Source organism: Aotus nancymaae, unplaced genomic scaffold (assembly GCF_030222135.1).
Source record: "Aotus nancymaae isolate 86718 unplaced genomic scaffold, 86718_ANA_hifiasm-v0.15.2.pri h1tg000058l, whole genome shotgun sequence".
Lineage (NCBI taxonomy): Eukaryota > Metazoa > Chordata > Mammalia > Primates > Aotidae > Aotus > Aotus nancymaae.
The window spans coordinates 40,488,394-40,508,462 of NW_026988472.1; the positions used below are offsets into that span (position 1 = coordinate 40,488,394).

At 42.1% G+C, this 20,069-nt stretch overlaps 1 protein-coding gene across 7 annotated transcripts in view; it reads left to right on the top strand.

Annotated features, from left to right (window-relative positions):
• Window positions 1–6,338: 6,338 nt before the first annotated feature.
• SCML2 (Scm polycomb group protein like 2) overlaps window positions 6,339–20,069 on the top strand; it is a 116,238-nt gene continuing 102,507 nt past the window's right edge. For 4 of the 7 annotated variants that reach the window (XM_012434238.3, XM_064364486.1, XM_064364487.1 and 1 more), the window contains exons 1-2: window positions 6,760–6,833; window positions 18,308–18,353. In XM_012434238.3, the coding sequence (XP_012289661.1) occupies window positions 18,332–18,353 (22 nt within the window). In that variant the 5' untranslated portion in view covers window positions 6,760–6,833; window positions 18,308–18,331. Of the gene's footprint in view, window positions 6,358–6,740; window positions 6,838–18,307; window positions 18,354–20,069 lie in introns of those variants that run through there. The other 3 variants (XM_012434245.3, XM_012434259.3, XM_021674802.2) reach the window with 3 other exon arrangements.

Sequence of the window (20,069 nt, forward strand, 5' to 3'; positions counted from 1 at the left end):
GCCATGATGGTGCGAACCTGTAGTCCCAAGTATAGTGAGAGATGGGAGGCGGGGGTCTCACTATATTGCCCAGGCTGGTCTTGAACTTCTGGCCTCAAGTGATCCTTCTGGCTCAGCTTCCCAAAGTGTTGGAGTCCAGGAATGAGGCACCGTGCCCAGCCAGAAATGTTTATAACTTGATTTGTGCACTTTACCGTGTGTAGGTTAAACCTCAACTGAAATTAAAAAAAGGATGAGACCACACTTGGCTTTGTGGGTTGCTGATCCAGCTGGCTCGCTGCCTACTGTGCTGCTCATCACTCTCCCTGTGACCATGAAACCCGCACTGCCCTGACTGTTCCTAGCCTCCATCTGCTATAGCCAGTGGCCTCCTGTCAGTGCTTATCACATCTCTGGCTTCTCTTGCGGACATCACGTGTCCACTAGGAGAGGTGTGCAGAGCCCTCGGAGTGGTAGCAGCAGCTAGAGGAGTGGTAGGATTGACAACTGTTTCTACAAGTTTTCTGCTTAGTAACCGTCAATGTGTCCCCATTACCCACAGAATGAAGTTCAGACACCTTAGCATAGCACTCCAAGTCCTGTTTAAATTGACCCCTTCTTATTATGATTATTTTTTGAGATGGAGTCTTACTCTGTCACCCAGGCTGCAGTGCAGGGGCGCGATCTCGGCTCACTGGAACCTCCACCTCCCAGGCTCAGGCGATTCTCCTGCCTCAGCCTCCTAAGTAGCTGAAACCACAGGCATACACCACATGCCTGGCTAATTTTTTAAATTTTTGGTAGAGACGGGGTTTCACCATGTTGCCAGGCTGGTCTCAAACTTGTGAGCTCAAGCAATCTACTTGCCTCAGCCTCCCAAAGTGCTGGCGTCACAGGCGTGAGCCACCGCACCTGGCTGCTGCAGTGACTTTTCATTACTTTGTGCACATGCCGTTCTCTGTGCGCTTCTGTGTCTATCAAACTCTGCATTCTTCCCCCTCAACTCAATTGCCACTTCTTTTACTGACAAAAAATAGGCGTGGCCAAGTGTGGTGGCTCACACATGTAATCCCAGCACTTTGGGATGCCAAGGCGGGTGGATTACGAGGTCAAGAGTTCGAGACCATCTTGGCCAATGTGGTGAAACCCCCTCTCTTCTAAAAATATAAAAATTAGCTGGGTGTGGTGGTGTGTGCCTGTAGTCTCAGCTACTCAGGAGGCTGAGGCAGGAGAATCACTTGAACCCGGGAGGTGGAGGCTGCAGTGAGCCAAGATTGCGCCACTACGCTCCAGCCTGGGTGACACAGCAACACTCCATCTCAAAAAAAAAACAAACAAACAAAAAAAAAAACAATAGGCGCATGAGGAACTAACACTTGCGGAGGATCTGTTATCAACTGGATAGCATTTAGATGCTTTTCATATCTCATCTTCTTTAACCTTCACTCTAAGACACTTTCTCCAAATTAATTTTATCCACTCTTAGCTCATAGTGTTATAGTGCCTTCCATAAAACAGGCTGTGAAATCTGTAAGTGCTATAGACACAGTGCCTCGGGTCTCTACCTTCTCAAACACTTTACAGAAGTATTTGAGGCTCCCAGCCCCACAGTTGGCTGGCTTGAAATATGAAAAGAAAACTGTTTCAATAATGGTCCCAGCAGAAACAGAAGATGTAGTCATAAGTCATTTTGAATTTACTGGATTATTTACAGAAGTGTGGGTAGGTTCAAGGGAACTAGCAAGAGATGCTGAAGGAGCCAGGAACTGGGGGAAGCTGGAAGGTGTATCTGCTTCTCCCCCAGGCCCTCACCTTCCTGAAGACCCAGGGAGAACCAAAGCTGTGAAAAGGGGACCCCTGCCAGGAGCTGTCATTGCACTGCCACTGCCACTGTCACCACCAGAACTGAGGTCCTAGAAGAACGGGGCATGGGGGAGGGGGAAGGACTCAAATGGAGAATAACCAAAACAAAGGGTGTAACATTAAAAAAATATATTTTTTTGAGACAGGGTCTCACTCTGTCACCCAGGCTGGAATTCAGTGGTGTGATCTTGCTCACTGCAGCCTCGACCTCCCTGGGCTCAAGCCATCCTCCCACTTCAGCCTCCTGAGTAGCTGGGACTACAGGTGTGCACCACCATGCCCAGCTAATTTTTGTATTATGTATGTATGTATGTATTCTGTAGAGATGAGGTTTTGCCATATTGCCCAGGCTGGTCTCAAACTCCTGGGCTCAAGTGATCCACTTGCCTCGATCTTCCAAAGAACTAGGAATGAAAATGATAAATGTTTTAGTGAAATGTCCAAAAGGCCAGTTGTCAGCTGGTCAACTGAAATTCCATTCATCTAGTTATACAATAGGATATAATATGGGTATATCTAAAAAGGTTCAGTATGGTGAAGGGTGTGGTAATAGATCCCTCTGAAGATTTTAAAACTCTCTTTCTCTGTCTGTGTCTGTCTCTCCTCTTTGGATGGGGTGCAAACTCCTGGAGTATTCAAACTGTCTTATTGTGGGAAGTAAATAAGTTCCTCTTTAAAGTTTCCTTTCTTGTTAAAGAATCAATCATAAGTGTGCTAATTAGTCTTCGTTAAGCCCTATCCTATGTAGCGGTTAGACATGCCATGCTTACAGGCACATAGTACATTTTATGTCCTTGTACTTTAACCAAGATATCCGTGCTGGATGTGCTCTCCATTGCTTTTACCTGTTTAGAAAAGTTTTAAGTTGTCTGCCTTCCTGTCAGTCTAGCTTCTCTGTCTTCCTATTACAGACTTCACTTCTTGATCTTTTTCCAGGGAAATTACTATTTTGAAGCTAAAAAAAGAGGTTTATTGTAAGCAACAATAGCAATACTAAAACCAATTTATATCTTACAGATATGTGCTCTTGGTTTAATGGGGATAAAAGGGCAAATCGTTAGAAGCAAGGATCTGAAGATGTTTGTAAAGTCACTATTTTAAATAATCAGTGATTTAATACCCATTCTATATGCATTTTTACACTAAGGTGAAAATATGAATGGTGGGTTTACTAGTTACAACTTGGAGCTCTAGTCTCTGCCAGGCTTAGTTAGGCTTCTGTGTTTTAGGGAGAAAGATGCCCATTTAGTGGGAAAACTAGACGGAGTCTTCACTAATCCTAAAACACTAACGTTATGCATGCAAATCATATTGTTTCTTTCTTTCTTTTTTTTTTTGAGATGGAGTCTCACTCTGTTGCCCAGGGTGGAGTGCAGTGGTGCGATCTCAGCTCACTGCAACCTCCACCTCCCCGGTTCAAGCGATTCTCCTGCCTCAGCCTCCTGAGTAGCTGGGACTATAGGCGCATGCTACCATGCCTGGCTAATCTTCTGTATTTTTAGTTGAGATGAGGTTTCACCATTAGCTAGTACAGTCTCGAACTCCTGACCTGGTGATCTGCCCACCTCAGCCTCCCAAAGTTGGGATTACAGGCGTGAGCCACAAACCTGGCTTTTTTTTTTTTTTTTTTTTTTTGAGACGCAATGGCGAGATCTCAACTCATTGCAGCCTCCACTTCCCGGGTTTAGGCAATTCTCCTGTCTCAGCCTCTCAAGTAGCTGGGATTATAGGCACCCGCCACCCTACCTGGCTAATTTTTGTATTTTTAGTAGAGACAGGGTTTCGCCGGTGGGGCAGGCTAGTCTCAAACTCCTGACCTTAGGTGATCCACCTGCCTCAGCCTCCCAAAGTGGGGGAATTACAGGTGTGAGCCACGGTGCCCGACTGATATTATTTCAATATAAGCATGTGTACTGATGAAGATCTAGATTAAACTTGCTTATTTAGGGAAGATTATCTTTTCACTCTCACTAATATTGAACTCTATAATAGGTACAAAAGGAAGTAATAAAACATGCTTGAAATACAGGAATATTTTGCCCTGGACTTGGACTGGGTGGGGTGATGTGTATTTTTGAAGGTTGTCACAGGCTTGGGGCCATATCAGGAGAACTATAGGAGCAAATTCACGGGAGCAGATCTGAGGCTTGAAAAATAAATCATGAAAACTTGGATTTCACCAGCTTTAGTTCTTACTCTTTCAGTTCACAGTCTCTTTGTTTTCATGCTTTCTAGGCAAAGTTGATTGAACACAATAATGTTCCAACCTGTGTTAACGTTATGAAAAAGCTGTCTCAAATTTATTTTGGCAAAGGGGGAAAAGCAGGGTATAATAAAATAATTATTATTGAAAAGTTCATATACATAGTGGATGATAAAAGCATAATTGATGACAAGGGGGGAAGGAATTATTGGGACATATTTGAATATATTAATATATTCAGAAGCCAACTGCCACTTATTTGCTGTGTATTAATTTAGTTTCCTCATCTATAAAATGGGAATAAGAATATCTACCTCTTAGAAAAGTTGTGAAAGAGCATTGCAAATACTGGAAATTTATCTCTAAAGAGATTAGTACGATTCTCAGCACATGCTCAATAAATGGCAGTTATTGTTATTATCAATAACTCAGATTTAATATAACAAAGAGTCACATTTCTATAAATCCTTTGGTGAGTACAGTAACTGAGAGGATGTTCTAGTATAGATAATTCACATTACATGCCGGGCGTGGTGGTGCGAACCCCAGCTACTCCGGAGGCTGAGGCAGGAGAATTGCTTGAACCTGGGAGGTGGAGGTTGCAGTGAGGTGAGATTGCGCCATTGCACTCCAGCCTGGGCAACAGAGCGAGACTTCATCTCAAAAAAAAAAAAAAAGAAGATAATTCAAATTACATTTTTAGAGTAAGGGCTTCAGTAATTTCATGTTAACAGAAATATGGAAAATAGATGAGGCATCAGTGAGCCAGGCAATTTAGCAATCATAGTAGTATTCCTACAATTTAATAAAGAGCCATAGAAATAAAACAGGTATAAATGATAAGTCAATTAAATCTTTCATATATAGAATGTAGAGATGAATTTCAAATATTTCCATTGCATCGGGATTAGAACAGTAGCCACTAATTAAGAATTTAAGTCCTCCTCAGCCCCGCTGTGCCCATAATAAGGATTTGTTTAGATTAAACCTCTGTTTAATTTCTTTATGTTTAAGATCTCTTTCTGGCTTTATTTTTTATTTTTTTGGAGAGGTAACTTTTGGAGTTTCGCTCTTGCTGCCCAGGCTGGACACCGCAACCTCCATCGCCCGGGTTCAAGCGATTCTGCTGCCTCAGCCTCCCGAGCAGCTGGGATTACAGGCATATGCCACCATGTCCGGCTAATTTTTTTGTATTTTTATTAGAGACGGGGTTACTACTTGATGGTCAGGCTGGTCTTGAACTTCTGACCTCAGGTGATCCACCCGCCTCAGTCTCCCAAAGTGCTGAGATTATAGGTGTGAACCACTACGCCCGGCCTCTTTCTGGCTTTTAAAAACATGTTTGAACCTTCATCTTAGACCACTTCAACATTTTCTCCTACGTGATATATATTATACAATTGATAGGACAAAATCTCTCTTTAATATTTGCATATCATCAATCTAGTCTTTCTATTTTCGCCTTAAATTTACTTGAATTTGGCATTAACATTTAGTCTTTCATTTTTAAAAGATTAAATGATAGAGCCATTTGACTTTGTGCCACTTGCCAATGTTTAAATACAATAAACACTTTGATTTTTGCTTAATATTGCAGAAGCTGCAACTGGAAAATTCTATCCTGCGTTGTAGACAATGGATATATTCCACAGGAGTTTTGAGTTTTAAGCTCTGATTTCCAAATTATGATTTAAAAAGTATATCATGCCGTCTGCACTAAGTTAGGTGATCACAGATACGAAACCTACACCCAGCTTTGGAAAGAGTTCTAGAGAGAGAAGCCCTACCAATGGTTTGTTCTTGGCTAACACAGAACATTGTATTATTTTTCAAACAAAAATTTGAAATCAGCTTATACCTAACCTCAGAACGAGGGACAGATGTTTTTCTCCGGCGTTCTGTTTGCTGCAATTTGTGCTGAGATCCGCTGGTCATTTTAAGGCAATTTTTACGCCCCCTCCTTGCTGCGACCTCCACCTGCGATATGGGCCCTGCCCGGTGGGAAAGGGAGCGGGCAGAAGGGACCCCAAAACGCACTCTTGGGAATGCTCCTGAGTCAGTGAGCAAGTGATTTCCCCCTGCGGGTTCATCTAGTTCCCGTTAGCTCAACCCTGGGTTTAGAGGAAGAACGAAATCCAGAGAGGGAAGCTGGGAGGGGAATCCGTGGCAAAAACTCATGGAAAAAAAAAAAGCTGTTTCAAGGACTCTGCTGCAACCCGCCAAGGAGTGGCTTTGCTCAAGCTTCTGTAACCAGCTGCTTCTCCCTGCTCCTCGAACTTGCTTGAGTTCCGAGGGAAGAGACTGCTTTTTGGGTGCGTGGCCAGGGTGGGTGGTGGCCAGGATTCGAAGGCAACAGCGAAGGGGAGCGAGTTCCCGGGATGGAACTTGACGCAGAACCCGGGGTCCCATCTAGGGGCTCCCCACGGCTTCGGGTGCAGGGGCTGCGACTGGTTTTTTATTTGGCGGAGGCGTGGCGGGTAGGAGGCAAAGTGCCAAGGGCTTTCCCGGGCTCGCAGTAGCACACGCTCAGCTACTGCCTGAGGTGGCGCTCGGCTTGACCCCGGCTCGACCCCGGCTCGGGTCCCGCACGCGGCGGTGGTCAAAGGGCGTGCTCGCGGCAACCGCAAGGCACGCGGGCCAGCCGCGCGGGGGGCGGGGCGGCGGTGGCGGTTGCGGGGCATGCGCGGCTCCGCGCGCGGCTTCTCAAACATGGCGGCGGCGGTGTGAAGCTCGGTGCCGGCTCGCGCGATCTGTGGGACAGAATTTCGTTGTTTTCACTGACGAGACTGTAGGTACTTGGTGATTTCGGGCCCCGTAAGGAATGGAGAGGCGGAGCTGTGTCTCCTGGACCCTGACCGTTGTCCGTGGGCGGGCGGGGAGAAGCCATCGGCGCGCGTCCCGTGTGAGGAACGCCCCCTTACGATCCCGCCGGTGTCCCACCTAAGCTCGGCCTTGCGCTCCGGTCTTCCGCCCCCGGCGCCCTCCGCGGACGCCCCTCAGCCGCTCTCGCGCTTGTTCTCACGCCGTCCCGGGGCCCCTTAGCCCTCTGCGGGATTTGGGCGCCCGGCGGATAGCTTCCAACAGCCCCCTCGCCTGAAGCGCGGACAGCGCCCTCCGGCACATCCTCCCTGCGGTGGGTAGGGCCGGGCTGGGGCCCGGGGCGGGGGCGTCACAATGGGCGGCGGGGCCGAGGAGGGAAGTTGACTTTGCCTGGTCTGGGCCGGGGTAACTCTTGGAGTTTGGGAGGGAAACAGCGGCCCGGAAGGATGCGCCTGTGGCGGCGTGCGGGCGCGGATCCCGGTGCCAGGTGCTGGAGGCGACGGTGGCTCACTGTAACTGTGCAGCGGGACCGGAGGGCGCGGCCGGTCTCGGGCTGCCGGGGAGGCGAGGTGGGTTCCGAGCCTCCTGAGGGGTCGAGAGGCGGTCGCGATCGCCGCGCCTCGCGGCCTGACCGAGTGTAGGCAAAGTTGTTGCTTTCACTTAGGAACAGTCCGGAAATGGTTTCTTAACCTTCTCGCATTTTTCACCTGGATAGGGCTTGTGCCCTAGCCAGGTGTGAAGAGCCGGAGGAAGAACGGGTCTAGACGAATTTGCTGGATTTTACGCCTCGAGGTTGTACATAGATAGCTTCCTGGGCTGACCTGTAATTCGGCTCCCCCACCTCCGAAACGTTTGGGCAGCGAAAGATTTACTTACAGGTTCCGGTTTAATACTATTGATTTTTTAGAAGGAAGTTGTTAAACATTTGTCAAGCGCCACAAAGTGTGATTGCAATTTGAAATTTGCTTGTTTGTAAATTAGGAGATTAACGATTATGACTTACTTTAGGGCATCTCTAGAAAGTTAATAGATTGGTTAGTGGGGGTAAACTGAGGCAGATAAAGTAAATAACTTGCTTACAATCAGACGATTTACAAAACTATTGGAGATAGCTTTTTTTTTTCTGAAACAACTTCAGATGCTGCTACATTTCAATGCTCCCAGAGCTGTTCATATTTATGTTTTGAGGGAAAAGTGTTAACGTACAACATTTAGGGAGTGCAACTGCCTCTGATGAACAATTGTTTCATGACAATGGTTCATAGGCGCGTATTTAATTCTTTTCAATAACAGCGCAGGGAAATGTTTTTCAATAATGACGATTTTGTCTTCTATTTTTCTTAATTACTCATTAAAGTATTTCCAATGGCGAATGTACTTTCAGGCTGTTTGTGGGTTTTTTTCTATTTAATGGGAGGAATGTGAAAATAATCTTTTGGAAATGAATCCAGTGGGATTTTGAGAAAAGAGTTTATGAGTATTCACCTGATGCCTTGTTTATAGCTTTATCTATAACCTTTAAAACAGTTTGATAGAATGTGAAGAAAAAACACCATTTAAAATGGCTTTGAAAGTTTTAAATAAACTTTATTATATATATATAATATAAAGTCTTAAATAAACTTTATATTATATATATATATGTTTATAAAATGCAGCCATATGTGCTTCTTAAGGATGTATACCTGTTTACCCCAGAGAACCTGATTTGCTTTGGAATTGGCAGTTGGAAAAAAAGATTGGTGTAACTATACTGCATTATATGTGCTGATGCTCTAAAGTTGATAGTGTCATGACATATACAAAAAATATTGGAGTCAGTCTGAAAAAGGTGTATCAGTTTTTCTCATGAGGTGGTTGGTCAGTCCTTTTGATTAATGATTCCATCAACAAGTCTTTATTAAGCACCTGTGCAGTCTTTACTATGGAGTTCAGTTTATTCAGAGCCCACTCTGTGTGCTAATTTCTGGGTGTTTACGGCTTTCCACCCGTAGTTTAACTCCTGAAAATTTCAGGGGATTATAGCTACAAAAATCAATATGAATGTAGAACAAGTATTCCTTTCATTCAAAGGATGAACTCGAGAAGTCAGTATTTTTGTCATAATTATCCAAACAAAATTCTGAGTGTAACTGCAAATTATTTCTGACTTATGTGATATTAACTTTGAGATTTTTTGTTAGGATTATATAAAGCTATATATTTTCATGAGATTATTTTCTGGTTCAAATAGATAACATACTGGTTAAGCTCGAGGGGAAAAATGAGTTGCTGGTATAAATAGAAATCAATATGTGCCCTGGAGATTGGGTATTTTTTAATACTAAGCAACTTCACTTCTATTACTAAGTAGTTTAAGCTGTCATTAAGTTTTAACTGGTATTTTAAAGCACTTTGTTTTTTCAAAATATTTCAGAAATCTCTGAGCTCAGAAACAAATAAGGGTTTTGATTGTCAGCTATAAGGCAGATGTGACTCTCAATTTTCTTTTGGGGTTGTTCCTTTTTAGCTGCCTGCCTGTTCTTCCAGATGCTTCCTATCACTCCTCTTCCTGCCCCTGTTCCCTTTGCTGTTGGTGTCTGTTTCCGCATCAGTGAAATGGCCAGGGTAATCCTTTGCTGCTTCACTGAGAAATAATTAATGATGGTAAAGTGCCTTGAAAAGGCTGAGTAAATACCAAGTCTTTTGAATTAACATGATGTAGCCACTTGTTCCATTTAAGGAAGAGCCAAATCCCAATTTTAGTTTGAGCTCTTGGGGGTGGGAGAGAAAAGTTTCACTTGAATATTTTACTGCCTTTCTCTTTAGGTTAATAGCAATGACTTTTGTAACTCTAGTAACTGGAACATGGGTGGATGCAGCAGTATCCTCTGCTGTTTGCCTTATTAGTCATCTCTAGTCTTTTTTTTTTTTTGGTCTGGTTATCCTGTCTGCCATTTTACCCCCTCTGTTCTCATTCCACTTGTGGATGGAAATCTGATGTAGTCTCTTATTAGCTGCCCTCTTGGGGTGGGGAGGGTAGGTCTCATTATCTCCTCATAGTCATATTCCTGGTTTTTAGGATATACAAGAACAAAGTGGGCTCTGCCAGCTATCAACCTTAGAGCTATGAGCTGTGGTGTAAAGTTTAGTCTGGTATTGCCAGAAGGTGTTTCGTAGTTTGCAGCAGGCAAATCAAGCATCCTAAGAATTTTAGAACCATTATTAATGTCTGAGAATTAACACATAATTCCTTAGAATTTGAATTGATTGTTGATTCCAGGAACTAAAAACCTGGACATTTTGAAAATGGCAAATGTTGGTGATTTTTTTTTTTTTTGTGATGGGGTCTTTTTCTATTGCCCAGGCTGAAGTGCAGTGGCATGATCTCAGCCCCCAGCAGCCTCTGCCTCCTGGGTTCAAGCAGTCTTTCCACCTCAGCCTCCCGGTAGCTGGGATTACAGGGGTGCGCCATCATGCCCAGCTAATTTTTTCATTTTTAGTAGAGACAGGTTTCACCATGTTGGCTAGGCTGGTCTCAAACTCCTGACCTCAGGTGATCCTCCTACCTCAGCCTCCCAAAGTGCTGGGATTACAGGTGTGAGCCACAGTGCCCACCTGTGTTGGTGATTTTGAAGGAAAGACTTTATACCCTTTCCTGGCTTTGGGGTTTAATATTCATGATCTCTTTGTCTTGGGAAAATAGATGAAGGAAACCACTGGTGTTTATCTTAGATTAAAATGCATAATTTATACCATTATATGAATACTGGTATAATTTAGTGGTAAGTACATTTTTTAGGCTCTGAGTACCTTAGGCTTTGGTTACCATTTATAAAAAGATAACAAAGTTGGTGGTGGTTCTTTTTGATATGGAGTCTTGTTCTGTTACCCAGGCTGAAGTGTAGGTGTGATCTTGGCTCATTGCAACCTCCACCTCCTGGCTTCAAGCAATTCTCCTGCCTCAGCCTCCTGAGTTGCTGGGACTACAGGCACACACCACCACACCTGTCTAATGTTTTTTTTTTTCGAGATGGAATCTTCTTTTGTCACTCAGGCTGGAGTGCAGTGACATGATCTCAGCTCACTGCCACCTTTGCCTCCCAGGTTCAAGTGATTCTCCTACCTCAGCCTCCCAAGTAGCTGGGACTATAGGTGTGTGCCACCGAGCCCGGCTAATTTTTGTATTGTTAGTAGAGACGGGGTTTTGCCACGTTGGCCAGGCTGGTCTTCAACTCCTGACCTCAGGTGATCCGCCCACTTCTGCCACCTCCCAAAGTGCTGGGATTACAGGCATGAGTCACCGAATCTGGCTTTTTTTTTTTTTTTTTGAGGGAATCTTGCTCTGTTGCCCAGGCTGGAGTGTGGTGTTGTGATCTTGGCTCACTGCAACCTCTGCCTCCTGGGTTCAAGTGATTCTCGTGCCTTAGCCTCCTGAGTAGCTGGGATTACAAGCATACATCACCATGCCCGCTAATTTCTGTGTTTTTAGTAGAGATGGGGTTTCACCATGTTGACCAGGCTGGTCTTGAATTCCTGGCCTCCTGCCTTGGCCTCCTAAAGTTCTGGGATTACAGGTGTGAGCCACCTTGCCCTACGAGTGGTGGTTCTTAAAGCAGGATAACTTGAAAAAATTTTAGAAACTGTCAAGATTTGAAATGTGTATGCGTTCTTTGGTTTTCATGAGAAAGGCAATTTTGTTTATTTTGTCTTTATGTTGTCTATTTCTAAGGTTACCTTGGTAACCTAAGAAATAATACTGGTGGTTTTTTTTTTTTTTTTTTTGAGATGGAGTCTCACTCTGTTGTCCAAGCTGGGGTGCAGTGACAATCCTGGCTCACTGCAACCTCCACCTCCCAGATTCAAGCGATTCTCCTGCCTCAGCCTCCTGAGTAGCTGGGATTACAGGTGTGCGCAACCATGCCCAGCTAATTAAAAAAAATTATTTTAGTAGGGACGGGGTTTCACTGTGTTGTCCAGGCTGGTCTCGAACTCCTGACCTCGTGATCCACCCACCTCGACCTCTCAAAGTGCTGGAATTACATGCATGAGCCACCGTGCCTGGCCTATACTGGTGGGGTTTTTTTTTTTTTTTTTTTGAGACGGAGTTTCACTCTTGTTGCCCAGGCTGGAGTGCGCGATCTCGGCTTACCACAACCTCTGCCTCCTGGGTTCGAGTGATTCTCTTGCCTCAGCCTCCTGAGTAGCTGGGATTACAGGCATGTGCACCCACGCCGGCTAATTTTTTGTATTTTTAGTAGAGACAGGGTTTCACCATGTTGGCCAGTCTGGTCTTGAATTCCTGACCTCAGGTTATCCACTCACCTTAGCCTCCCGAAGTGCTGGGGTTACAGGTGTGAGCCACCGCGACTGGCCTATGCTGGTGATTTTTATGCTAAGTGATTTTTCATAAACATATGTCCTTAAACCTGTCTCTTACATTCATTTTTTGGGCATGTGACGGAAAAGTTTTTTTTTTTTTTTAAAGACAGAATTTTGCTCTTGTTGCCCAGGCTGGAGTGCAATGGCATGATCTTGGCTCACCGTGACCTCTGCCTCCCAGGTTCAAGTGATTCTCCTGCCTCAGCCTCTTTAGTAGTTGGGATTACAGGCCTACACCACCATGCATGGCTAATTTTGTATTTTTTTAGTAGAAATGGAGTTTCTCCATGTTGGTCAGGCTGGTCTTGAACTCCCAACCTCAGGTGATCTGCCCACCTCGGCCTTCCAAAGTGCTAGGATTACAGGCGTGAGCCACCGTGCCTGTCCTGGAAAGGTTTTAACATAAGCAATGGAGATATCTTATTGTGTGAAAAGTGAAATAGTTGAGGATCCCCTAACAGTGTATATGATGGTGCTGTTCATGTTAATATCATGATCATTTGACCTAGACTACATAAATTCCTTATTTGAAGAGTTAAAACCTATAGAATAAGCTTGACTCTGTTTGAGTAAAGAACTGGGAAACATTTGAAGATAGCATTTGATTACCTGCTACTTGTGACCTGTGTTTATGGCTATGGCTCTGTTCCTTCCTAAGTTTATAGGAGCAAATTGTTGTAAGAGCGGAAAGAGAGTGCCCACTTTTTGTGGTAACATACCATTGTAAACTTCAGAAGGGACAGATATATTACAATTCTAGGGCATAGCTTGAAGATGCTTTCATTCCTCAGAGAAAAGTTTGTGGGGCTCTCTTTGGTTGTCTTTAGAATACACATTTGACTTTTTCAACCTCTGTTTCTCATAAAGATAAACTGGTGGTGAATCGTAGACGAACAGCTCCATTTGTTTGTTATGTACCTTATAGCATTGGCATAGTTTTTAAAGTGTATTGATAAAGTGCTTTTTTTTTTTTGTTAACATTTGGCCACTTTTCCTACCTTTCATTAGTTTTAGCTGGTTTAAGATTTGAGTATATATTTGTTTTTAAATGCTGAATCAAATGTGTTTCTTCTTTTTATTCTCTTCCTCTTTGAATACAGTCGGAAACATGTACCCTTTGCTATGAACTGTTCCTTTTTTTTCTTTTGAAAGATTTAAAAAATGTTATTTGGAGTATTTTTCTATATACTTTAAGTTATTTGAAAAGTAGTAGAGTCAGTGTTAATTTTTAACTAACTTGATAGAGTTTCATAAATCTGTTCAAATGAAACACAGCATCTTTGGTTATTAAAAGAATGAAGATATAGTATGCAATAGTAAGTACATTTAGATATTGTTTGATTTCAGATTGCTTTAGAGACTCTGATTTGAGTTTTTTTTGTGTTGAAATTTGAGAAGTTGTAGAAATATTTAAATGCGTAATTTGCTGACACCTGCCTTATGTTTGAGGTATTGTCAAGGATGTTTAGTTTTCTGGTCACTTCAGATTGTGGTTTATTGCATGCTTTTCTGCAGTCTGTTTTCTAGTGGGGATTGTTGTTGTCATCATTTCCATTATTTCTTGTAGGGCCAGTGTTAGAAACCATAAATCTAGACTGCAGTGATAGTAGGAACAGCCTATAACCAGATGCAGTTCTTTTGTCAAAATGTTGCACCATGAGCTGCCTGTAGTAAATTGGCATGCCCTGCCATTAACTCAAGTCCTCCACAGATGTCAGTGGGTAGCAGGTCTTTGGGCAGTTAGCCTGTGGCTATGCTTTAAAACCTTAGGAATTTACAGCTATAAACTGGCATTTTGGCAACCCTTGACTTGTCTTTTCATTTATCTGTTTTCTGACATAACATACTTCTTTACTAAATAGATAGCTTTCCCATAAATCATTTTAAAATTGCAAGTGATTAACTTACAGGTTATGATTTTTTTTGGATAACTTAAAATAGGATTTTTTGAAAATAGTTAAGTCTTCTTAGGTTTGTTTTGATACAGCAATAGATTAATTGCTAATTTATTGGGGTGGACTTTACTAAAGCATAATTTAAAATTGCTCCTTTAGAAACCTTGATTTCCTCTAGAAGGCTTGATTTGATAAATTGTTGCTACCAAAAATATTCTTTGATTTTATTTTTTTAACAGACTTCAGAAATGTAGAGATGAATTTTTTTTTTTTTTTTTTGAGACAGAGTCTTGCTCTGTCGCCCAGGCTGGAGTGCAGTGGCATGATCTCGGCTCACTGCAGCCTCCGCCCTCCCAGGTTCAAGCAATTCTCGTGCCTCAGCCACCTGAGTAGCTGAGATTATAGGCTAGCACCACCATGCCTGGCTAATTGTATTTTTAGTACAGACGAGGTTTTGCCATGTTGGCCAGGCTGGTCTCGAACTCCAGACCTCAAGTGATCCACCTACCTTGGCCTCCCAGAGTGCTGGGATTACAGGCATGAGCCACCTCGCCCAGCCCAAAAATGTTCTTTCTTTTTATTTTTTTGAGACGGAGTTTCACTCTTGTTGCTCAGGCTGGCGTGCAATGGCACGATCTTGGCTCACTGAAACCTCTACCTCCCAGATTTCAAGCGATTCTCCTGCCTCAGCCTCTGGAGTAGCTGGAACTACAGGTGCCCACCACCATGCCCGGCTAATTTTTGCATTTTTGGTGGAGACGGAGTTTCACCATGTTGGCCAGTCTGGTCTCGAACTCCTGACCTCCAGTGATCTATCTGCCTCAGCCTCCCAAAGTGCTGGGATTTCAGGCGTTAGCCACTGTGCCTGGCTTGTTCTTTCTTAATATTGATTAGTCATAATTGAGAGATAGAATTTTAGCTTTAAATGTAATTACAATATTAGAGGTTAGTGTTTTTTTGATTACTTTTATAACTATGTCAGAAAATGTGACATTTGATTTACTTGAGTTTTTCTATCCTGTATTAGGATAATCCCCATTACCAGAAACAAAATCTTAGTTGAAAGAGAGAGCTTCTCTTGGTCAAAGAAAAATATATAACTACAGTGTATTTTAATTAAATCAGTTTTTTTTTTGCATTTAGGCATAAATGTGAAGTAATTCTTGAAACAAAATAATTATTTTCAAGTCAAAATGAAAAACGTAAAGGTGGTGTTTTATGCAGTTAACTCAGACCTTCCCCTTTACAATAAAAAAAGACTTTTTTGTTTGTTCAAGTCTGAAAGTAGTGTCTTTATGACAAGATAGATATAAAAAGGAAAAAAAGCCCTTTCTACCTGTGCTATTTACCTAATCTCCGGTAAATTGTGTATGTATAATAACTCCTGTCACTTATTCTAATATTTTCTTTAAAACACCAGCAAACTTATTTGTAAATCTCTTATCCTTGAATCTTCTTACATTATTGATAAACTCAATGGGATATGATGAAACATTTTATCAATAGATTATTTTGTGAATAGGGACTGTGTTTTTCCTTTTTCTTTTTGGTGAATATTGGTTTAAAGCACATGTTTTAGTTCCACCTGTTATATGGTTGGCATTTATAAACTGAATTCTATAATGGTAACTCATTTATACAGAGCTTGTCTTTTTGAGACCACGAATATCCTAGAAAGAAGTAATACATCCTAGCAGAAGTATTAAACAGTCAATCCACTTGATTATTTCAGTCTAACTTTCAGAGATGTGATCTGGGAGGGGAGGTAATGCTTTGTGAGTTGTCTGTGTATGGGTGGCTCCTGAAGCCATGGCGCCTGTGAGAGATTGTAGAGGGAGGTGAGGGCGCAGAGGGAACCTGAGCATCTCCAGCATTTCATAATCCAGTGGAGGAGACAGGGTCTCTTTAGTTTCTACTCATTTTGTGTCTTCAGCTTGAAATTCCTCTCTTCTTTCTCTGCTCATTGAAATTGTCATCTAAAGAAACAATTCAAGTGTCACTTCCTTTGAGAAGCTGCCTTTTATATTCCCAGTGAATTGTGCCTTCTACCTTCTTACACAGTACCATATTTACCACTCTTAAAACCTGTATTTTATTGTTTTGTTCAATAATAATTTGTTAATGTGTCTCTCCTACTAGATTTCCAGCACTTTTGTAGTAGATTGTCTGTCTTCTGTCCACACAGCACCAAGCACATAACAAGAATTCTGCAAATATTAGTTAAATGACTAGATCGCACCTGCATACAGATGTTGGTAATGGTAAAAGGAACAAGAAAGACTTCAAGAAGGAGGTTTCTTTGAAGCATAAAGGTCTTAAAGCATATTTTAAGAAGCAGAAGAGGAGGAAACGGTATCCCATATAGATAGAACAACATCATGAGTCATTGAAACAAAGTCCTTTTGGGCTTATTGTGGATGGTAGATGTCAGATGGCTTTGAAATTGTGTCGAGTGGGACCTTAAAAATGTGCCCCACAAAGAGTTTTTTTCCCTACAATTAAAGAGTAAAATTGGTGAAGCAGGAGGGTGATGTGGGCAGAAAACAGCTCAGACCATATCTGACATTATGTGTTAGATAGGTTATAGTAGGGAAAGACCCTGGTAGCAAGATGAGTTGGGCGACTATGGTACTACATGAGACAGGAGCCAATGAAAGTGTAAACCGGTATATGGCAGGGGAAAGGGAAATGAGATGGTATATGCTGGCCACTGATTGAATGTGTGAATGAAAGAAGAGGAACAAACATACCTGGGGCTTTAAGGCCATGTACCAGGAAAAGTAGTGGTGTAAGAGAAAGATGCAGAAGAAGCATGTTTTGGGAAGGTGATGCTTGGGTGTAAGTCTGTTGAATCAGAGGTGCAGGAGGCTCTCTAGCTGGCTTTATTATTATTATTATTATTATTTTTAGAGATAGGTCTCGCTCTGTCTCCCAGGCTGGAGTACAGTGGCACAATCTCAGCTCCATGCAGCTTCCACCTCCCAGGCTCAAGCGATTCTTGTACCTCAGCCTCCTGAGTAGCTGGGAATTCAGGTGTGCGCCACCATTTTTTTTTTTTTTTTTTGAGACAGAGTCTCAGTTTGTTGCCTAGGCTGGAGTGCAGTGGTGCGATCTTGCCTCACTGCAGTCTTGACCTCCCCAGGCTCAGGTGATCCTCCTACCTCAGCCTCCCAAGTAGCTGGAAGTACAGGCGTGTGCCACCATGCCCAGCTAATTTTTTAATTTATTGTAGAGATAGGGTTTGCCTTGTTGCCCAGGCTGATCTTGAACTCCTAGGCTCAAGCAATCCACCTGTCTTGGCCTCCCAAAGTGCTAGGATTACAGGCATGAGCCACTGCACCCTACCTATGAATGTATTCTTCATAGGCTTCCTTTAAGTGCCAGATTACCTTTAGTTATACACATCATCATGTTCTTATTACGGGCACACAGTAATGGTGGGATAGATAGCCTTTTGCCATATTAGGTTTATCCATGTACATATTTTTTTAATAGCACTTATATTGTGTTTTGTTCATAAGCTTATTTCTGACTAGACTGAAGTCTTGGAGGCCAAGGATAGTCTGTTATTTATCTTTGTTGCAGAATGCCTGGCATATTGAGGACATGTAGGAAGAGTTTGAATTAATGAATTGTGGCTCAAAATACACAAAGCTTCTAACAAGTAATTCTTGTTAGACTTGACTCTTGCAGTTCTTACAGGTTTCCCCAACACAGTCATAATTCTTGTACCTCTTGGCAACATGATGTAGCAGAAGTGGGCTTCCTGGGATAGGCCTCAGTTTGAATTCTAACTTTGCTAACCTACTATCTATTATTTTTTACTCAATTAGTTTTAAAAATTGAGCCATAATTTACATACCATAAAACTCACCCTTTTAAGGTATATAATTTGATGATTTTTAGTATTTTCACAACAAGGTTGTACAACCATCACCATTAATTCTAGAACACTTTTATTACCCCACAAAGGAAACCTCATACCCACACTCATGCCCATTAGCAGTCACTCCTCAATCCCTTCTTCCTCCATTCCCAGGCAACTAGTCATATGCAGATCTTATCATTTTTATTCAAGGGAAACATTAAATTGATCTGACCTTATAACAACTGACTTCTAATGCTATATACCCTTCAGAAATGTATTCTGCTAAAAGGAGGCATTAATTGTTTTTTCTTCTTGTAGGAAAGAACATCAAAAAGGGATACCATGGGACAAACAGCGAATGAAGGTAAGATTTACTTGTTAAAGGTAATGGTTTTTAGTTATTCATTTGGAATGAATATCTTCTGGTATACTGAACTTTTGAAATAAAGCCTTAAAAAAATAAATTTATGGGAGATGCTAGGTGCTTATAATTTGCATTTTAGAACTGAATAGCTATTAAAGGTCATTTTGTCTTTCCTTGCTAGTTATATAAATGAGAAAACTAAAACTTAGGGAGGTTAAGGTCATGCAGCAATTTGTGACAAAGCCAAAATTAGAATCCAAAGAGTGTTTAAAAAATGTTTCATCCTGTTACGCTCTATGAGAAGTCTGCTCACTATTCCATGAATATGCCACACTCATTTGCAGGCGGCTTTGTGTTGTATCTTCTTTCCCATAATACATTCTTTACACATTGGCCTTCCTACATCCTGTTTCTCCTTCAAGTGCTTTATCTCTCATGACTTTTCTTCTGGCTGAATACTGAGTACTAAATGCTGTTCTCTAATTTTAAGTGCATCAGTTTTGTGTAGTCTCTTAAGTAGATTCTTAGCTTCTCTAGAAGCTAAGCATGCCTTTACAGTTTCTCTTTGTTTTCTATTAGAAAAATCTTACTATAGAACTAGTTAGTAAATATAAATGTGTACTTTCTTTGTATGGATTCAAGTTTGGCTTTTTGGTGAGGGAGGAGAAGATAAGATGAATTCATAAGCAATGTTGTGTATTTCTCACAGGAGACTCCTAATATCTAGTTATGTCTCTCTCTCTTTTTAAAAAGTTTAATTTTTTTTTTTTTTGAGACAGTCTTGCTCTGTTGCCCAGGCTGGAGGGCAGTGACCTGACCTTGGCTTATTGCAATCTCTGCCTCCCAGACTTAAGTGATTCTCTTGCCTTAGCCTCCTGAGAGACTGGGACCACAGACGTGAGCCACCATGCCTGGCTAATTTTTTGTATTTTTAGTAGAGACGGGGTTTTGCTGTGTTGGCCAGGTTGGTCTCAAACTCCTGACCTCAAGTGATCTACTCGCCTCGGTCTCTCAGATTGCTGGGATTACAGCCATGAAGCACCGTGCCTAGCTTTTTAAAAAAATTTTTTTTAAAGAGATGAAGTTAATCAGGCTGGAGTGCAGTGGCGTAATCATAGCTTACTGTAACCTCTTAACTGCTGGGCTCAAGTGATCCTCCTGCCTTGGTGTCCCAGGCAGGTGAGGCTACAGATGTGTGCCACCATACCTGGCTAATTTTAAAAAGTTTCTGTGGAGACCGGGTTTTGCTGTGTTGCTCAGGTTGGCCTCCAACTCCTGGCCTCAAGCGATCTTCCCTCCTTGACCTCCCAAAGTGGTGGATTACAGGTGTGAGTCACTGCATCCAACCTATTTATTTATTTTTGTGATGTGAAAATCACAAAAAGTCATGGATGGCTAGTGCCTAGATCCATTTGTTTATTCTTTGTAAAAAGAAGGTATTCTGTCATTCTTTATTAGGCAGAAAATTTCTATAGAGAGAAACTACCTTTCTTCAACCACTCAGTTGAAATCATCCCTCTCAAGTGTTCACATATCTTGAAGAGTCACTCAGTCATAACTAGTAAGTAGATCTGTTACTGAATGGCATCATTCTTAGATCCTTCTTTTAAGAAATTTGTCACTTGGCAATTAGAACATCAGTAAGGGTAAAACAGCAACAGATGAAAACACAAGTATGTTTAAATCCATGAGTTTATAATGATAATAAAAAGCAAA